Source organism: Tenrec ecaudatus, chromosome 14 (genome assembly GCF_050624435.1).
Source record: "Tenrec ecaudatus isolate mTenEca1 chromosome 14, mTenEca1.hap1, whole genome shotgun sequence".
In the NCBI taxonomy this organism is placed as follows: domain Eukaryota; kingdom Metazoa; phylum Chordata; class Mammalia; order Afrosoricida; family Tenrecidae; genus Tenrec; species Tenrec ecaudatus.
Genome location: NC_134543.1, coordinates 97,887,834 through 97,909,066, shown reverse-complemented (window position 1 = coordinate 97,909,066; position 21,233 = coordinate 97,887,834). Strand labels below are relative to the sequence as shown.

The following is a 21,233-nucleotide window of genomic DNA, read 5'->3' as shown; positions in this document are numbered from 1 at the left end:
CATGTACACAGGTGCAGATTAGAGCTCTGGACACAGGGAATCCAGGACAGATAAACCCCTCAGGAACATAATGGGAGTGATACCCTGAGGGTAGGGGGGAATAAGGAGGAACCGATCACAATGATCGATGTACAACCTCCCCACCCCCCACAATCCCAGTGGGATGAACAACAGAAACGTGGGTGAAAGGAGACTGTGGATAATGTAAGATATGAAGATAATAATAGTATATAATTTATCAAGGGTTCATGAGGATGGAAGTTTGGGGGAGGGAAGGAAAAAAGAGGAGCTGATACCAAGGGCTCAAATAGAAAGTAAATGTTTAGGAAATGATAATGGCAACCTATGTACAAATATGCTTGATAGAATTAATGTATGGATTGTGATCAGAACTGTAAGAGCCTCCAATAAAATGATTTATAAAAAGAAGAGATGATGGAACCCAAGGCTATGGCCTTAGCCTCCTTTCCTAACTGGAACCAAACTCACTGCTGTGTGAGATTAATCAACCACTCAAGGTCAGAAGGGCAGCAGGTACCCAAGGACAAAGTTTAGCTCATCAGGTTTTAGGAAGAAGGGGGGATGGTAGTGGCACATTGAGGGGCCTGCAGGGCCTACACTGAGACAACATCTGTATGGATTGTTGAAGGTAAACATGAGGATCTGCTCTGAATCCCTCCTAAATTGTGAGATCCAGCCTCACACCCAGATGGGTCCTGAGGGATGGTGGGTGTGGAATTGAAGGGAAGAAATGAAGAGACAGACAAAAGTTTAGGAGTGCTCACCTGTGCCATGGCTTCAGGAATCAGGCCGGAGCAGAGAGAGAGAGAATGTATTCTTAATACCAACTTATGTCGTCTCGGGGCATGCAAGTCCCTCTAATTACAGGCAACCACACATGTAACAAAGTGGGCTGTACCCTCCTAACCCTAGAGGTCCCTGAATTCATTGGAGGAGTAAGGAAACACCCGTGCTGGGGGCACGTGAGGGGAGTGACCATCCCCTGTCCCCTGAACAGTGAGAGTAATAGCAACAGTCTGGTCCTATAGATAGAGCTGCTGGCCAGATAGCAATCAGCCCCGCGATTGTAAACGGCAGCTTACAGGTAGCACTATTATGGGAGGATATTATGGGGATTAATATTAATTATGAGAATGTGATTGGACTCATCTCTAACAAATGTGAAGGCCTCCCTCCACTCAGAATCCTGGCCTGCCAGGCTTCTTAAAATATGAGAAAAAAATAATTAAAATCTGCATCCACTCTCTTCCCAGGCCACTTTTTGCCACACTAATTCACAAACAGTTTTAAAAGGAGGTGGACATTTTAAAAAGAAACACTCCTGAGACACTGACTAGGCCCTTTGGAGATGCTGCCTCTTCACCACCTAGGGAGCAGGACTCCCCCCACACCTATCTACCCCCAACCCAATCCCCACCTTCCTCCATCCTGCCAGTCTGGTTCCAGCTCTTTCTTCAGACCTCAGTCCACAAGCCTCACCGTGCCCTCCAGGGCTGAGCTTTCTACTGGCATTTGTCTCAATTAGCTCCTCACCTGGCCTCTCTCAGCTTCTGGGCCTTTGCACACCTCTTAGATGCTCCTGGACCCCTGGGTTTCCTGCAGGACTTGCCAAGCAGTATTTAAACCGCTTATCAGCCCTGTGACCTCTCTCGAGTGGCACTGGCATTTGGCAAGGCTGAAGCTGGCTGGGCGGCCTCATGTTCGTGAGTTTTGCCAATGCATGGCTTTGGCTTGGTGGGTTCCGTGTTTGGCTGCTAAGCGCAAGAGACGCAGTTGGAGACCAGCGGCCTCCTTGAGCGGGAAGATGAAGCTTTCTACTCCCGTAAAGCTCCAACTTCAGAAGCCACTGGGGCCGTTCTACCCTGTCCTGTAGGGTCGCTAAGCCTTAGATTGACTTGAAGCCAGTGATTTTGGTTTGTGTGCTCAGTCTCTGCAAGAGAAAAGGTGGGTGGGAAATTTTCTTAAAGGCAATTCTTCAGTTGTAGAATCTGGAAAAACTAAGAATTTAGAGCAGCGGTTCTAAGCCTTCCTAATGCCGTGACCCTTTCTTACAACTAGCTCCTCGTGTTGCGGTGACCCACCCAACCATCAAATTATTTTCCTTGCTACTTCATCACTGTCATTTTGCTGCTGTTATGAATCAGGTGACCCCTGTGAAAGGGTCGTTCAACCCCCAAAAGGGGGAGAGGGGGTCTCGACCCACAGGTTGAGAACCGCCGATTTAGAGGCAAGCAGGGGAGAAATGCTGAGAGTTGGACGCTTGGTTTTCGTGCTCAGTGGTCCCCTTGTGGTTTCCTGCATGTGACACCGCAGTGAGAATTGCTGTGGTGGCCTCGGTTTCCCCCATTTATCCAGACTTCCTGACATATGTGAACCCCTTTCCTACCCGTGTGCCACCTTCCAAAGGCCCGGAAGGAAGCCAGTGGTTACTGTCGGGCAAGAGTCTGAGGCGCCCGCCCTCTCATGGACACGCTGCAAGGACGAGTCCGGTAGTTCCACGGGAAGGGCCGTTACTTTCAGATCCCCAGTACCCACACTCCCAAAGCTGCCGACGAAGAATGCTTCGATTCCTAATCAACACCGCAGGTCCGCCTCAAACCACTATTCTGCACGCTGAGTCTTCATTTTCCTGGTTCGGCTCCAGGACGATCGACTCTCCTAAGAATGAGATGCTCTCCAAAGAAGTTGTTACGGCTCTCAGGTGATGGTTTGCAGCCCAGGCCGATCCTCAGCTGACACCAGCCTTCTAACAACAGACTATAAATCTAATGCATTTTGGTGTGCTTGCAACTTATCTGTTTTCATGAACTCTTTTTTAAAAATGAGCGCCTGGACTCCAAGACGTCACAAAATTGTCTCTGTGAGGCAGGTCATAGCAGAAGTGAGTTCAAACTGAGTCTTGCCATTGGGAGTGTGCCCAGTGGGAATCCGTCTCCAGGGTGACAGCTATGACCAGGTCTGGAGAGCCCCAAGAGCGAATCCAGGCCATCTTCTCTGGGTCTGCGACCCCAAACCCCAAACACTTTTCTCTGCTCAAATCATACCCTGAGCTGAATGCTATCAATAAGCAAACACCTATCTGTTATATAACAGCTTTGGGGAATGTCTCTTTGCTGAAGATAAAGTAACCTTTTTTTAAAATGAAAGATCAATAGAGGAAAATTTGAAATCCAGTTCAAAGCAAATCCTTAAATGCCAATTAAAATAAACCAAATCTCACCGTCATCAAGTTGGTACCGACTCATTGCAACCCTACAGGACAGCGTAGAACTGCCTTGTGTGAGTTTTTGGACTGCAACTTAAAAATTTTTTTTATTGAAAAAGTTTATATTTCGCCTAGCCAGCTGGACTCGGTTTAGACTATTCCAATTTTGTTGGCAACATCTAAAGCGTCACAGTCAGGACCCAGTGGACTATATACCTTCTTCTCACTGTCAGGCCTGATCAAAGCTTCTCCACAGCCTGTTTGATCTGGTGCTTGTTGGCCTTGACAGCCACAATAAATACAAGTTCTTCCATCTTCCTGGACAAGGGAAATTTGGTAGCATAGTGGTCAAGCTTGTTTTTCTGGGTTGGAGGGATGGGGAAAGGATGCTCTTTCAAGATATTTGGGCTGCCTTCTTAGCCTGAGGGGCTTGGGCCACCGGAAGGTAGATGACAAGGGGATCTTGTGTGTGTGTGTGTGTGTGTGTGTGCACGTGGACGCCTTCCAGCATGGCCTTCTTGGCCTTTAACACCTTGCTTTTGTTTCCATTTTTCGAGGGAGAGGGCCTTCGTTCTTTGCCTTTGATGCCGTCTTCATAAAAACGGCTCTGGACCGTGACTCTTTACAGGATAAGGGGTACCTCTTGAATGTGTTCTTGCCTTGCATCCTCTGTGAAAGTAGCAAACAGTTAGCAACCACTAGTTATACCTCTTCTTGGTGATAGCATTCCCTCTGTCCCTGTTTGCTTCAGGTTGCAAGCTAACCCCCCTGGGGAACTACTCTTACAGGACTTCCGGTGGCACATCCCACCCTTAGCCCTCTTACAACTGGTTGATTTTGCGCATCAGATCATTACATGATTACCCTGAGAATCACAGCCCAGCCAAGTTGACACATATTAGGAGGTGACAAGCAGGCACATAATTCAGTACATATCAGATGCTTTGGAATTCTAATGCTGGGGAAGAATATTGAACATACCACGAACTTCCAGAAGTCTGGACAAATCCGTGTTGGAAGACGTGTAGGCAGAATTCTCTTTAGAAGCAAAGATGAAGTGAGTGCCGCTCACGACCTTTGGACATGTTCTCAGGAAGGACCAGTCCCTGGAGAAGGGTTTCAGGTTCGGTAAAGGAGAGGGCCGGCAAAGATGAGGAAGCCCCTCGATGAGATGGAATGACCACAATGGGGATCATGAGGATGGCACAAGACTGGGCATGAGACGAAACCAACCCAACGTGACAGCACTCCCAACAATAAACTCAACATCTGGACTAGTGTGTTAGCCCGGGTTTACTAGATGAACAAATCTTCTACACACTCAGATGTGTATAAGAAAGAGCTTTATATCAAGAGTAATTGAGTAGTAAGAAAACATCCCAGCCAAGTCCAGATCAAGTCCATAAGCCCAATATTAGCCCAAATGTTTGATACCAGTCTATAAATTCCTCTTCAGACGCACATAACACATGCAATGATGCAAAATGCAGGAAGATCACAGGCCAGTGGGTGGAAAGTCTTGTGGATCCAGTAGCGGTGGAAGCATCTCAGTGCTGGTGTGGGTCTCCGCATGGCTCTTCCAGCTCCAGAACTGTGGCTCCATCAGCCTAGCTCCATGTGTCTTTGCAACAAGAATGTCTGGCAGGGAGAGAGTGTGGGTCTGGCCTCCAGGGAGCTATTTATCTCCATGCGCCTCCAAATGAGGTCATCAAGCTGAGACCTGATTGACAGGCTAACCTCCACCCCTTCACTCTTAATAGTCTCGAGTTGACACCAGATTACGTAACTATCACAAATAGTAAAATGTTTACAAGACAAAAATGAATAAGAACGATTGCGTCATTTGAACTACTGAAGTTTGCTCAAGACTCTTGTGTCTAGATGCCACATTAATGAAGTGTGATAAAGTGCCAGGCAAGAGACTGTTTGTATCTAAGAGTATGCTAGAGCTAGAATGCAATGACGTAATGAACTGCTTTTAAACCCTTCAGTTCATATATATATATACACAGTTTTTGAATCTGCTATGGCATATTGAAGTGTGTAGTCACATTTTTAAATTAGTCTGGACTGCTTACCATTGTTGTCTCCAATATACCAGCTACATGGTGTTCTCTTTCCATTCCTGGGGGAACTGACCCCCTGGCTTCGGCACCTGAGTGCAGTTCCTACCATCTGTGTGGAGGGCAACTGGACCGTGGGAGCCGGGGAGGACAAAAGAGGACAGTCACTATTTTAGAAGAGAATCCAAGAGGGAAAAACAACAACAACAAATGAGGAAAGAGAGCTTTTAACGTTTTTTTTTAATTCGGAAAGATTTTGTCCATACAATGATATAATTCATACATAAATAGTATATGCTGTATGTACGGTTTAAAGAACAAGAATCAAATCAACACCATGTATGTATTGTATGTTTTGTTCCAGAAGTACATTCAGAAAAACCAACTTCAGAAATGGAATTTAAAAAAAAGAAATGGAATATTATCAATCCCTCTGAAGCTCCCTGTGCCTCCTTGTTGGCAACCTCCCACCACAGCCATCATGAACGCTCTTGAAGTTCATGCTAATCACCCTTTTGTTTGTCTTTTCTATTTTTTAATTAAAAGATCATTTTATCAGGGACTCTTACAACTCTTATCACAATCCATCCATCCATCCATCCATTGTGTCAAGCATATTTGTACATGTTGCCATCATCATTCTCAAAACATTTTCTTTCTCCTTGGGTCCTTGGTATCAGCTCCTCATTTCCCCCTCCCTCCCCACCCCCACCCCCACTTCAGGCATGTTTGTACATACATTGCCTTCCTTCTTTTCTAGACATGTTCTGTTGAGCTCTTGATATCAGCTCCTCTTTTTCTCCCTCCCCCCATGACCCCTCGATTACATTATAAATTATTATTTTCATATCTCACACTAACTACTATCTCCCCTCCCCCATGTTTTCTGTGGTTCTTCCCCCTGGAGGAGGGTGTATGGCTATGTGTGGATCATTGTGATCGGTTTCCCCTTTCTCCCATCCGCTCCCCTACCCTTTTGGTATCGCTTTTCTCAGCTTTCAAATGTATTCCGTCTTAGTAATTATATACATTCCTTCTCTGGGGAGTTTTCTACAACTACTAGCGTCTATGACAAGTAGGAAGCTTAGGGATAGAGCGGCTCCTAGCCACCGAATGCCTACACTGAACAAAACGTAGCTGACCATGCCACCGCCAAGGGGTTGGAAAGAAATCAGACACACGTTAGACACCCAGCGGGACAATCCAACGCCGGGGATGCTTAGACCAAGGTCACCTAGACACAGGTGAAGGTCAGTGTGGGCACACACGCTAGGCACCAGCTACATGATGTCACACATGCGCCTAAACCCAGCCACTAAGATGGGCCCATACCCTCCTCCGAGACCCCTCAAGTGGGGAGAGGAGGTCGTCGCACAGGCTGAAGCGGCGCCGCTCTTTCTCAGGGGCTCCCTGGCAGGGCGGAGGAGGGGGCTCTCCGTGCGCCCTCAGGGCGGGCACGCTCTCTTCCCTTTGGCTCCTCGTGGGTTTCCGTGTTCCCCGATTCAGCTGTTTTTGCACACTTTCCAGGGGTGGCGTGTACTGGTTGCGCCTGTATTGCCCGAAACTGCTCTTTCCTTCGGGAAAGGGACTTGGATTACAAAAGGGCGTCAGCCGCGCGAATCCTCTCCGCGTGGAGAAGCAAGAACGCGGGCAAGCCATCCCGGGAATCCGGCGTGCTGCGCGTCACTGACCACCCCTGGTTCTCAGCCTGCGCATTCCGGGGACGCGCGTGCGCTCTCCGCGCTGCCGCCAGACTTTCTGCGGGGAGCCTTCGCCAAGATGTCTTGGTAGCGTTCTCTTTGTGAGCCCTCCTTCCAGGACGGCCGGGCTCTCGGCAGCCAGGTGCGAGCAGAGAGCGTCAACCCTTTTGTTTTTCTTTACCAAATCTATATGTATGACTTTGTAAAAATGCATTTTATCTGTTTTCCAATTTTATGTAAGTGGAATCACATATATGGAAGTTGCACATATTCGTTTTTCATGTTTTCCCACAAGACTGTTTTGAGCATATGATTCATTCCTTTGTTACTGCTCTTTAGTATACAATTGTTTGTGTATATAATTAGACATCTATTGGCTCTAGCTAAGAAGTTGGCATGAACACGTTGGTTGTGTCTTGTTGTTGTTGTGTTATTGCAAGTAAGCATTTTATGCACTCATGTGACTCTGTGCATGCAGAATAGGAGTGTTCCAGAGGGGGTCTCCGCTGCCACCTTTTGGAAGCAGATCCATCCCCCAGTTCTTCTAAGGTGAGTTCTAGCCGACCTTTCAGCTAGTAGTTGAGTACTTTTTTTTTCCTTCCCCCCCTTCCCTGCCGTCCCTCTCCCCTGTAGTTGAGTACTTAACTGCATATGCCACCCGGGACTCCTAATCTCCTGGCACACACATGACAGTGTTTCTTCGGTAGATAGCCAGAAGTGGAACTGTTGATTATATGACTCTTCCATTTGACTAAGCTTAACTGCTTTGACGGGGTTCACAGCCCATCAAGGTCGTGCGAGGTTGAAAACACGGGGCAGTTTGAATGAAAGGAAGAGACTACACAGAATGTGGAAGGGAAGAAAACAGCGGTCACCGACATAGATGGTCATGTGTGCCACGGGCAAGGCAGGGATCTAAGGGGAATGAATGCCGTGGTGATGATTCCGGAGCCAACCGCAGCCACTCCTCCATCCCAAACCTGGTCACCTTCTTCGGCCTGTTCTTACATCTTTGTTTTTCTCTAATCCTGTGTCCTGGAAAACACCCAGTCCTGAGAATCAGTGTCCCTAAGGCCATGAAGCCCATTTTCTCTACTGCCTTTGGGAGCAACATTGATGCAAGCAAATCTAGGTCAGCCGTGAAGAAGCAGGTGTTCCAGGACACCTGTGGTTCCAAGCCACAGCTGGAACCAAGGCCAAACTCGACACTGCAGTGTGCTGGCTGACCAGCTGTCCCGGCCACTGCGTTCAGCTGCCTCTGTCTCTCACGTCCATGGTATATGTAGATTAGTATCATCTCTCTGGAGAGCTATTGCTGTTACCTACTGTGTGACGGGAGAAAGAGGAGGCTTTCTACGCCTGTAAAGAGTTCCCGTCTCAGAGACCCACAGGGGCAGTTCTACCCTGTGCTATGGGTCACTGAGTCGGAAGTGACTTGGTGGGAGGACATTTGGTTTGGCAGTGATGTGTGTAGGTGTAACATGTCAGAGATATATGGGCACACACGTGTATGTATATAAACATTTTATTGTGTTTGGGGGGAAAGTTTCCAGAGCAAATTCATTTCCCATCATTTGGTTTCCTTACATTAGTTGCAATTCCCTCAAGGAGACTATTCCTATTTCCTTCTGGGCTTCCATGCCAGTGTCCTGCCATCTGTCCTGCCTTCTGAACTTTGCTTTGGGGCAAATCCTGGCATTGAGTGCCCTATGGTTCCCTGCTCCCTGGTGGCTGCTCTTGTTCACTCTCTAGGCCTGTCTTTGGCTGAAAGATCATCTTTGGGTGTGGATTCAGGTCCATGCTTGAATGGTGTTTTATGGCCCAGAATCTCAGGGAGCCTGTCAATCCCTTTCAACCCAGTCAGACTGCCATTTTTATGTGGTTTTGAGTTTTGTTCTACATCTTCTCTCACTCTGTCCAATCTAGTTCTGGTCTCGGGCTAGTGGAGGCTATGGCTCCTGGGGTCGATTAGTCATTTGGACTAATCATTCCCTTAAGTCTTTAATTTTCTTTACTCCAGACAGGAAGTGATCGATAGTGGTATCTCAAGTGCTCACAACCATAAAGTGTCTGCTCACCACGGTAGGATGGAGAGCACGGTCTTCATGGACAGTGCTGTGCCGGTTGACCTAGAGGTACCTACCGCCCCTCCCGCCACTTGAGACCGTGATCTCAAGTCCTCAAGCCCAGGGACTCAGTTCCTCCAGATGTTCGGTTATGGTGAAATTGGCATGACGCTGATCCCTAGATAAACAAGGGTAAGTCAAAAAGTATTGTGCTATTGAATTACACCAACCAACACATGTTTTGGTGTCTCAAATAGTAGACTCGTTTCTGGGTATATTAGACCTATCAATTCCAAAAATGGCCCCATCTCTAGTTTTTGAGATACAGAACACATGCTATATGCCTCTCTATACTCTGCTCGCTCATAAAAAAAATCAGGATATTTTAATGTAGTATTAGCTAGCCTGAGTAATCAGACCAGTTTTCATTTTCAAAAAGTTCTCCACGATAAGACCCTGTGATCGTCCTGTGTCCCTCAAGAATATCGATCAAGATTGTCCCTTTGCAGTCCACAAAAAACAGTTATCGCTGAGCTGAACTCTCGGCCTTGAATTTAACTGGCCCAGTAAATCCCCCCAGAGCCACTGTTTTACGAGACTTTTTTTCACACCCGAAGGCACCTAACAAGACTAAAACAAGTGTATTACTGAGAGGATTTGCAGCCATCCGCTGATCGCAGAAAAATGTTCAAACAGTTTGTTTGGAATAAACCCATGAATGGATGAACTGAAACGCCAGTAGCAGTATTTTTTTTAACTTACCCTTGTGTTTGAAGTACAAACATGGGCAAACATGCATGTCAAAATGTCTTCTGGCAAACCCATAGGAGTAAATGCTCATAGGTGTGTTCCCTGGTGCCAGTGCACACTTACTTTCACTTTGTATCCACCTGCAAATTATTACTGTTACTGCGCTATTGGGTAAGTAACAGTATTTACCAAATGCTCCTGTAGCGCCCAGTGGTTTTCTGTGTTAGTTAGGTTGGCCTTCCTCTTCCCCTTAACCAAGTTAATGTATGTCTTCCCACAGTGGCCTGTGGGCTACCTATTTACATGCTAACCAAAGGGTCGGAGATTCAAACCCACCAGCCACTCCTTGAGAGAGAAATGAGGCTGTCTGCTGCCATAAAGATTTCAAGTGGGTCACTATGAGTCAGCACTCAGTAGCCAGGGGTTTGTTTTGGGTACTGTCTAATTAGTGATTTGCACTCTTCACCTCTCTCCCCTGGGAACCATCAAAACTGTCCTATGCAGAAAACCTTTGCTTGGTTTTTGATAATAGTAGTATCATATAATATCTGTCCCTTTGTGATTGACTCATTTCACTCAGCATATTCCATGTGAGATGTTACCTATTGGTCAATATTTATACTTGAAATTATATTTTAAAAATTATCCTCCTGAAGTAGTGGTACAAATTAGTGTGGAAAGATAGAATACATCACAGTGTTCACTGCAGTTTGATTTTAATAATGAAAAACGTTAAACACCTGCAATTCCATGCATAGTGGAGGGGTTTTACAGTGTGAACACACAACGAGGCAAGAAAGCATTTGCTTGAAAAAGAAAGAAGGCAAAGCAAGAACTGCCCAGAGCCCTGGGGCTGTGGTGGTTTACACAGAGGGCTTCTAGCCACAATGTTGGCAGTTCAAACCCACTGCCACTGTGTGAGAGAAAGGTGAGGCTTTTTGCTCCGGTAAACACTGACAGCCTCAGAAACCCACAGGGGCAGTTCCACCCTGTCCCATTGGGTCACTAGGAGTTGGAACCAACTCAATGGTAGTGAGTGAGAATCTCTGACCTAGTATGATCCCATTTTTCTCTTTAAAAGGAGCTAGACTATTTTTATCTTTAAGAGGAGCAAGACTATTATAGGAAATAACTTTTAAAATAATTCCATTTAGGGGGAGAAATTGAATATATTCAAGCAGAGTCTACTGTGAACTATAGGAAACAATAGGAAACACCAACCAGATTCAACCTGAGGTCCTGTAAGGGTCGCAGCCTTTCCCACAGGTTCCCTACAAATTCCTTAGTAACATGTGTCAGACTGAGAATAATGACCTAACTGTCAAGTGCAAGGAAGAACACACACATAAATTCACAGACACACATAAACACAACCCGGATTTTTAAAGTGACTCTAGACTTGAAGAAAACCACCCCTCGCTGTCATCTAGTCAATGTCCTTTTGCTTCCTAGTTCTTTCCTCTATTTCCTCTTGTCCCACTACCATGTTCAACCTTCATCTGGCTTTCAGTAATTCCTCTTGGTTACACCGCCCTTGATCACGCCCCACCAGGCATCCTACACCCTTCTTGCCATCGATTTTCGATCACTTATTGTTCCCTCGTCCCTGGGTTTGTTGGCTCCCCACTACCTTTCCCCCATCTCCCCCTGTCCATGTACCCCGGAACCATTGGTCTTGTTTTCTCCTCGGGATTTTATCCTATCTGATATAGCTACATTAACAAGAAAGAAGAGTGTATAAACAGTTGTAGGGCTGCCACAGTCAACACTGTAGCAGAAAGCTTCCCCCTAAGATCAGAGCAAGTGTCTCTCTTTTGTCTCAACGTTGTACTACAAGTTCTAGCAGAGCACAAGGAATCAAATGTGCCCCTTCAAAATATATCTTTTAAATCCTAACTTCTATGCCTATGGCCATACTTCCATTTGGAAAGGAACTGTCCTTGTTTTGTCCATGAGACAGGATTAGTACTGTTTATGCCTAAATATGGGAGCTGTAAAAGAGTAACAAGCAATAGAAAGCAGCAGCCTCGGCAGATACCACAGTACATGAAGAGCTCCATAGAAGGGAAGAGACAAGAAGCTTCCCCAGAGCTGACAGAAAGCCTTCCCTGGAGCCTGCATGCACTCTGAATGCACACGTCTAGCCTCCTGCACTGTGAGAAAATGAATTTCTGTGTGTTACAACTGGCCATTTGTGAGATTTCGGCTACAACAGCACTAGATAACTAAAACACAGAGCAATTACATAAGAAAAAGCGGCTTCCGGCCGGGCGGCACAGGGGCGTGTCCCCTGCACAAACAAGGCAAAACAAAACATTGAACTGAAGACTTAAGTCCAAGGTCATGGCAAAACATCTGAAGTTCATTGCCAGGACAGTGATGGTGCAGGAAGGAAATGTGGAAGGGGCCTACAGGACCCTCAGCAGAATCCTCACCATGGACGGACTCGTTGAGGACATTGAGCGAAGGCGTATTACGGGAAGCCAGGCCGCAGGAGACAGCGGGAAAGCTACGAAACCTGCTGGAGGATCTACAACACAGAAATGACTCGAAAGATCAACTTCTTGATGCGGAAAAATCGGGCGGATCCTTGGCAGGGCTGCTGAGGGGATTTGTGTGTCTCCCTCTTTTCTGGAACCCATGTCTCTAGCCTTTGTCTACAATAAAGCCCATCTCACGTCCGTGAGAAGGCCTGCATGGACAGAGCTAGTTCCAGCTGTCCTCAGTGTCCTATTAACTCAAAGAGAAAGAGCCAACAGTGGCATAGGAGCAGTACTGAGGAAATAGTCTAACAGATGGAATGTATTTATTGTGCGGGGGCTTCAAAAATCGTGGTTAAATTCCACGGACCTTTGGAAGTCTCTTCATATGTTCACTCAGTTGATGAAATCTACGTAAGAATTTTATGTTAATGCTTTATTGAACTATCCCCCCCACCGTGACTTCTCCCCCACATTTCCGTAAAGAGAAGCAGCATGTATGTATTTAGAATAAATTCTGCTTCTGAAACACCCATCAAAAAAAGCAATAATAAAAAGTATTTAAATAGGAAGGGAAGTGAAAATATCTCTATTTGCAGATACTATGATTGCATCAATATATATAAAGTCCTAAATAATCCCCGTCCACAAAATATTACAATGAAGATAATTCAGTAAAGTTGTGCACTTTACTGCATAATCGACATACACAAAATGTTACATTTTTATACACTAGCAATTAAATGCAAAAACAACATTTAAAATACAATTTAGAATAGCATAAACAAGGCAAAAAAGTTAAACATAAATTTAACCAAGCAGGTGCAAGATTTATATGCTGAAATCTATAAAACATTGCTGAAACAAATTAAAGTTCTAAATAAGTAGAAAACATCCCATGTCCATGAACTGGAAAACTTAAAAATTAAGATGGCAATACTACCTAAAGTGTTCTAGATTCAAAACAATGCTTATCAAAATCCCAGTGTCCTTTTTGGCAGAAATGGAAACGCTGATCTTAAAGTTCACTTGGTGTGTTAATCCGGGTAGACTAGAGAAACAAATTCAGAGACACACATATATGTATAAGAAAGAGGTTTATATACAAGAGCAATTGAATATTAAGGAAAACATCCCAGCTCAGTCCAGATCAAGTCCATAAATCCTATATTAGCCTATATGTCCAATACCAATCTATAAAATCCTCTTCTGACTCACAAGTCACACGCAATGATGCCAAATGCAGGATAATCACAGGCCAGTGGGTGGAAGTATTATAGATCCAGTGAAATTGTAAGCATCTCAATGCTGGCAGGGGTCTCCATGTAGCTTCTCCAGCACCCAGGGCTGCATCAGGTAGGTCCATGTGACTTCTCCTCAGGGATGTCAGCCTTGTCAGTAGAAAGTCTCCAAGGGAGTGAGTTGAGAGTAAGTGTCTCCCACCTCCATGGAAGAAAATACAGGCGTACCCAGAATCCTCAGAAGGTCATGCCGACACAGAGGCCTTATTAGCTATGACCCGATTGGCAGACTAGACTCCACCCCTTCACTCACCAGATTATGTAACTACCACACTTGGAATTGCAAGGAACCTCAAATAGCCAAAACACTCTTGGGAAAAGGATAAAGATGGAGGACTTACACTTCCTTACTTAAAACTTACTACAAAGCTGTAGTAATCAAAACAGTGTGGTACTAGACTAAGAATACATACACCAATGTTATATAGAGAACCAAGATTCTGGGGAAAAAAACCCACATTTATCTATGGTGAATTAATTTTCAATAAGGATGTCACGAACATCCAATAGGGAAATAATAATTTCTTCAACAAATGGGACTAGGATAACTACATATCTACATGCAAAATAATCAAACTGGACCCTTATCTCATATCACACACAAAAATTAATTCAAAATGTATCAAAGACCTAAAGTTCTTCGAATATCAGGATACATCTTCATGATCTTGGATTTGTCAATGGGTTCTTAGGTATAAATGCATAAAAAGTAATTTTTTAAAAAGCATAAACAACAAAATAAAAAATAAATTACACTCCATTAAAAATTCCAACTTTTATAGACTAATGGAGAGGACAATTCAAAAATGAGAGAAAATACAAAATTTTTCAAACATAAATGAGCGGACTTAGACAGGCATTTCCCCACAGACTTATAAATGACCAAGAAGCACATGAAGAGATGCTCAATATTATAAATCAAGAGTAAAATGCAAACTAAGCTGCTACTTCACTCCCACGGTTGGCTCGTTGGCTTGTCAGTTCCGATTCATAGTAACTTATTGCACAGTATATAACTGACCCTGAAGATTTGACAGAGATCTTTTTTTTTCAATTTTAATAAATCATTTTATAGGGGGCTCTTACAGCTCTTATAACAATCCACACATCAGTTATATCTAGCACATTTGTACACATGTTGCCATCATCATTTTCAAAACATTTTCTTTCCGTTTGAGCCCTTGGGGTCAGCTCCTCTTACTATCCGTATTTTTAAAAATTAGTTTATTTTTAACAATTTCTCCCATATACAATTCACATATCATACATTTCAATAGTTCACATTCATAAGTGTTGTGAAATAAAAAAAGGGTTGTGTTACCATGACTACAATCAATTCCAGGACATACCTTCTTCCTTGTTATTTATTGTTGTTAGCTCCCTATTTATGTCCTGACAGAGATCTTTAAGAAAGCAGATTGCTAGTTCTTTTATTATGGGATGGCTGGTGAATCTGATCTGCTGACCTTTCGGTTAGTAGCCAAGCTGCAGTACCTTCACTCCCACTAGATGATTATAATGAAAAATGTGAATAACAACAAGTGTTGGTGAGGATGAATAAAAGTTGAAGCCCTTGTATTTCACTGTTAAGAACGTAAAATGGTGTGGTTAGACACAGAATTATCACATGACACAGTAATAAGAATTAAAATCAGGTACTCAAAAACAAAAACTTGTGCATGCTTATTCATAAAAGCATTGTGCATAGTAGACACAAAGCGATAATCCAATGTCCAACTGATAAACAGATATACATATTATATTCATGTTCTGTCCCCCCCAAAATGGTTACTATTCCACTACAATGAAGTACTGATTCATGCTACAACATGGAAAAACCACAAAAAATATTATGCTAAATGTAAGAATACTAATATTTCCTGCTATTGAGTCAATGCTGACTCTTACAGACCTTATAGGACAGGGTAGAACTGCCTCCCATGTTTCTAATACTGTAACTGTTTACTGTGGGTGTAGAAGCACAAAAGCCCACATATTGCCTGATTTCATTGATAGAAATGCCCAGAATAAAGCAAATGCATAAAAACAAGAGCAGAGTAGTGGTTACTGGGGCAAGGGAATGGCCAGTGAACCCTTTGGGGACATGGTGGATTTTCTTTTTGGGTGATGGCAACTCTAAACGTCTAGGTGCTTTGCAACTAGACAGAGGGAGTGGCTGCACAGCAGTGTGAACATAAAAACGTCACTGCATGATTAATAATTTAAAAATGGTTAATTTTATGCTAAGTGGATTTTATTTCAATCAAAACAAAAAGGAACAAGCAGTAAGAAAATCCCACACCCGAGACATTAAAAAGAATGTATTTACAAAAAGGCAGGAGGTAGTAGGAGCAGGTCCCCAGAGGTCCACCCTCCCTCCTACAGAGAGCCCTGAGTACCAGCCTATGGCCCACCTCTGCCCTAACCCAGCAAGTAATCCCTCCACTGGCTCCAGTTCTCAGTCTTCTTGCCAGTCATCCTGTGCCCACTCAGGCATGGGTGACAAGTACTCGAAGTCAGGCCCTTTGTAGCGCAGGGCATGCAGGAACATCACGAGGTCCTGGGGCAAGGGGTCCCGCCGCACCAACCGGCACTCTGCACAGAGGGGGTCTGTCTCTGGTTTCACGTCTGCTTCAGCTGCATTCCCTGGTGCTGAGGCCAACGTGTTTGGACCCTTGTGGGCCATCTCACAGCTGCTGTCCACCTTCTGAGCGGCTGAAGCCAATGCTTCCAGGCTCTTCTTGTCCAGCTCTGAGGAGGGGGCCATGGAAGCTGCAAGTCCTGAGGACAAGTCACCCTCACAGAGCTCCAGCACATCCAGGGACTGTTTGGCCTGGTGTTCTGCTACCAGGTCCTGTAGCAGTTCCTCATCTGTCTTGGGAATGTGGCCACCCCGGCCACGGGAGGAGCCCCAGGCGACTGAGTTATAGATAGGGTCATTGAGGATGGGGTGGCCCAGGAATTGGAGGTGGACTCGAATCTGGTGGGTACGGCCTGTGAGAGGCCGACACCGCACCACACTGGAGTGGCCATTGAAGCTCAGTCTCTGAAACACCGTCTCACAGGGCTTGCCCCGGGGATCCACACGGCATACCCCCACCTTGTAAGACACAACCAGGATGGGTTCCTTGCAGGTCACTTCCTCCAGGGGGAATTCTCCATCCACTCGGCACACGTACTCCTTCTCCAGCTGCACAGGAAGGAATAGGAAGGAGAGAGTCAGCTCAGAGCCTAAACTCCAAAGCCCAGGCCCCGGGTGGAGTAATCAGGCATGCACGAGTGTCACAAAGGAGAGGATCTAAACCCCAGCATTCCTGTTTACCTGCTGCATGACCCTGACCACAGTACTTCGCCGCTTTAAATGCCACGAGCGCGTCTAAAAGATGAGGCTGAAAAGCACTGGCACCTCGGCCTAGGGTACGGATTCCGTGAGCGGGGCTCTAATAGTGCTTGGTCTCATGCCTCGTATATAGCAAGCACCCGACACGTGTATTACAATCCAGATTCAGAATTCCAGATTCTAATCAAGACGATAAACTCTTCGAACTATGCCTCTTCCAACTTCGCTTAGCAGCCTTTCCCCACGATCTGATAAACCAGTACTTTCTAACTTTTATTTTTTTGCAAATTACCAAGAGGTAGTGCATCCCATTTCTAAAGGTCTTTAGAAACATAAGCGAGAGTTAACCTATCTTTGGCACTTTAGATCCTGGAACTTCTGGAGGAAGGCACTTTGGCCCACTTCAGATCTAGAACTCAATGATGCCATTTTGACCCGAGGGTTCCTGAGCTGAGCAAGTGGCCTGCAGGGGAAGAGGCTGACTCACCTGGCGGTCTCGCACCTGCTCGTGAATTCTCTCAGAGACCGCAGCGGTCTTGGCAAACATGAGCACCCCAGAGGTAAGGCGGTCGAGCCGATGCAGTGGGCGCAGTTCTTTGAGCCGGTGTTCTTTGCCAAGGATGAAGATGACTGTATTGTGTCGAAAGCGGCCGCAGGGGTGGACAGGAATGGAGGAAGGCTTGTCCACAACTACCACATCTTCGTTCTCGGCTAGTAGGCGGATAGGCTCTGATGTGACTGGTGGTTCGTGTCGGTGTACTGTGTTCCTCAAGAAGTCATTGTCCTGCCAAAGACAAAAGCAACCAGTCTTTCAGGAGCCAGAAGATTGGATCCAGCCAGCATCGCATCAACGTTGCCTCTTCCTGATTCACATGTATACAGAAGTTTACATCAAGAGGCGTACCAAACACCATGCAGCTAAATGAGACTCCGCTATCAGATCCGTAATGCTTCTTCTGCCTTAAGGTATGAACCCAGTGTGATCTGACTTTGTAAAAATACTCAGGGAGATAGCAAGTACTGGAAAAGTTCTACAATAGACACAAAAATGTTGTTGGGTTAGCTCTGTGTGGCAGAACTATGGATGTTGTTTTAGGTTTGCTTACCCTTATTTTCTCTATTTTATTTACATTTTATATATTATTTTCTCTATATAGTTACATTTTAAAAGTTAAAAAAAAAAAGCTCTTCCAGTCTGGTGCTCCGGGAGCAGCAAGTGTTGGTGCAGATAGGTCCAAGTCCAAGAACCATACCATGCACAACTAATCCCGAAAACGGTACAGAAATGGCATCAAGAAACCTGATTACAATGATATGAATATCTTAAGAGAGTGGACTTTAAGTTCCTGAGGAACATGTGCTCTTCCAAGAAGTATAACCAGAAGGGCCTGAAGAAAACGCAGACCCCTAATGTCAAGGCCAAGGATGCTCATGCAGAGGCTATCTAGGCTCTTGTGAAGCCCAAGGAGGTCAAGGCAAGGATCCTAATGGGCATCAACCGCAAGCTCAGTCAACTGGCCCACACTGCCCATCCCGTTTGGCAAGCGGACTTGGGGGCACGTATTGCCAAAGGTCTTAGGCTCTGCCAGCCCAAGGCCAGGTTACAGAGCAAAAATGACCTACTAGCCAAGGCCTCGAAGCCAGTTCAAGTTCCCAAAGGTGTCCTGATCCCGATTTGAGCTCCCACAGGATCCCAGGCTCCCACAAAGTAGCGCTCTCCATCTGGGGACGAGAGGGACTGGCATGACCCTGGGGCTGCCATCTGCATGAAGTTGATGCCTTCCTCTGCTATTGGTACATATAAACTGAAGGCAAGTCACCACTGAGCTGAGTCCAGACTTGGGCTTTAGACTTGAATTTGTCGCGAGCTCAATAAAAGTTCAGGCCAAATTGCCCTGGCCTCCATTTCCTATCTGTAAGAGGCCAGTTAGGCTAGCTCTGTGTTCTCAGAACTCTCAGGCGGGAGAGGAGATTCCAATTATCCATTCCCCACATCTGAATGTGTCTCTCTTCCATGTATGGTGAGCCTGTGTTAATTTCAAGAGTGTCTAGTATCTCTCAGCTGTGGTGAAATCAAAATGAGAGGAAGTAAAATGCTGCACTTTTAAAGTCTAGTCTTCCTCCTGGGTACATCATAATTCTATTACACATCAGGTTTTACCTGATATGGTTTAGGTAATAGTTTTAAGAATACAGGTTCTGGAGGTGGGGAGCCTTTTCCCTCAGGTAAAATGTAGTAGCAATAACTACCCAAAATTATCATTATAATGAAACGAATTAAAGTTTAACGAATATAAAATGCTCAGCCCTTTGCCTAGCGCGCTGAAAGGAAGCACAAATGACATTTGTACAGAGACCTACAATACAATTGGTGGAAAGTGATCAGGGCCAGGGCCACAAGGCAGTGCCTACAATGGGTTCAGGGGATCCCCCCCCCACCGGGGGAAAATGGCTGCTTTCCTTGGAAACAAGGAAACCCCCTCGATGGAATGGGTTCTGAAGTATTTGCTAAACGTGCTTTCCAGGTGTCAGAGCGGCCGCTTCGGAATCGCCGCGGTTTTCCTCCAGTACCTACGCCCCAGTTACTCCGAGACACCAGATCCCTTCCTCCTCCGCTCCTGGCGGCCCCGATCCGGACTGCACCTTGAGCACGACGCTGAGGTCCTGCACCTGCTCCGCGTTGAGGTGCAGGCGGCCCGCCCGCACCGCAGCCTCATAGTACGCCAGAGGCTGGGCCCGGAACTCGGTGCTGAAGACGTGCAGCAAGCTGCGGCCCACCCAGCGGCCTTTGCAGTAGGTCTGGAAGTCGAAGTAATAGGGCCGCACCTTGCGCAGGCCGCCCTCAAAGTAGTAGCTGGTCTCTGCGAAGTGCTCGTCGCCGAAGCTCACGCCCGCCCGCCGTTTCTTCGGGGGCGGCACGATCCGCTCCCCAGGGGCGCCGCGCTTCTGGTTCCGCCTGCCGGCGCCCGGGGCGGCGACCAGCGCTGGCTCCCCGGCCTCCGGGGGCGACTCCACCCCAGGGCCCGCGGGCTCCGGGCTTGCTGCGTCTCCGCTCCGCGGAGCTGGAGCCTCCAGCCCCCCCGCTACTTCGACCCCATTCGGGCGTGTGTCCGCCATGCGGCCCCCCCAACTGTCCCACGTGCCGGTGGACTCGGGGCGCCGCGCTACCGAGCGCCACGGCAGCGGCAAGGCGGCGAGCCGCGGGCGGCGCCCCAGCCACATGCCCCGCCGGCCGTCGCCTCTGCGTCGCCATCTGACGACGTCACTGGGCGCCAGCCAATCAGGGAGGCTCACTGCCAGAGGCTGCCTGGACCCGCGGGAGAGGGCGGTAGGACCCCCCAAGGCCATCCTGTCGTCTCTGGGCAGCCGAAGCAAACGTTCCTCCACCGGGGAATCAGCATATAGAGATCTTCTTGTGCCAGATCAGACGGAATTGCACAGAGGAAACCCTCGGGGTGCCTTTGTGAAAACCACGGCGAGAGTTGACCGTTACAGCTCCAAGGCCCTGCGGTCTGGAGAAACTCCTGAAAGTGACCTGATGTAAAAGCGGCAAGGGGAAAACCACCAGCAGGAGGACTGCACTCTGTGCATGTGTCAAAATAACACCCTCTTGTACACTTTAAAAGGATAAATATTATGCTATGCAAATTATCTCAGTGAAGCAGATAACTATTTTTTTAAACTAATACAAAAACAACATTTTCACGCATCGCAGACCTCCTGAAGGCAAGAGGATTAGAGAACTTCCATTTACTTTTCATACGTTCTTATCCCGAGATGAAAGTCACAACTGTATCAGAAGATGTATTTGTAAAAACCTGAAGCTTCTTATAACTCTCATTAAATTCACTTGGATCACGAGTCAGGCTCCGGCATGAATTCTTTCTCGCGCGGAGCCAAGGACCGAGGTGTAAATCTAGCCTGGAGAGAAAGACCTTACAGTTCTTAAATGAAAACACGGAAAGCACCACCAGTTAACTTCCTCATGGGGAGAATTACTGAATGAATGTTTGTGCCTCCGGAATTCACCGGAGGACTGAAGAACAGGCTCAGAAAAGACCTAAGTCAAGGGAATCCCAGCCCTTTCGAATAGGCGTCTGACACCTCCCACGGAAGAAAGCAAGCAGGCAAGAATGACTCCATTGGTTTGGTCGGAGCAACCAGAACTGAAATGGGGATGACTACGAGTGGCATAGGTTTGGGATATAAGACCAGGAGCTGGATTCTGAATATAGTAGGCCACACATTGGGCTGCTAACTAACCACAAGGTTATCAATTTAAAACCACTGGCCACTCCAAAGGAGAA

At 46.3% G+C, this 21,233-nt stretch overlaps 1 protein-coding gene and 1 pseudogene across 2 annotated transcripts; one reads left to right on the top strand and one right to left on the bottom strand.

Annotated features, from left to right (window-relative positions):
* The first annotated feature begins 12,133 nt into the window (after positions 1–12,133).
* LOC142426358 (small ribosomal subunit protein bS21m pseudogene) lies at positions 12,134–12,411 on the top strand (annotated as a pseudogene).
* Positions 12,412–12,845: 434 nt separating this feature from the next.
* Positions 12,846–20,158, bottom strand: RPUSD2 (RNA pseudouridine synthase domain containing 2). Of its 2 annotated transcripts, none has more exons than XM_075530845.1 (3): positions 19,570–20,158; positions 17,414–17,710; positions 12,846–16,776 (listed from the first exon to the last, which is right to left on the bottom strand). In XM_075530845.1, the coding sequence occupies exons 1-3, from the start codon at positions 20,146–20,148 to the stop codon at positions 16,045–16,047; spliced, it is 1,608 nt and encodes a 535-aa protein (XP_075386960.1). In that variant the 5' UTR covers positions 20,149–20,158; the 3' UTR covers positions 12,846–16,044. The 2 variants fall into 2 exon arrangements, with proteins under 2 accessions (XP_075386960.1, XP_075386961.1); XM_075530846.1 differs by having other exon boundaries at positions 12,847–16,776; positions 19,753–20,158.
* Between the last annotated feature and the right edge of the window lie 1,075 nt (positions 20,159–21,233).

Coding starts and splice junctions, on each gene's coding strand:
- RPUSD2 (XM_075530845.1), bottom strand. CDS start 20,148: ATGTGGCTGGGGCGCCGCCCGCGGCTCGCCGCCTTGCCGCTGCCGTGG. Junction 17,711..19,569: donor ACCTCAGCGTCGTGCTCAAG/GTGCAGTCCGGA, acceptor TGTCTTTGGCAG/GACAATGACTTCTTGAGGAA. Junction 16,777..17,413: donor AGCAGGTGCGAGACCGCCAG/GTGAGTCAGCCT, acceptor CTTCCTGTGCAG/CTGGAGAAGGAGTACGTGTG.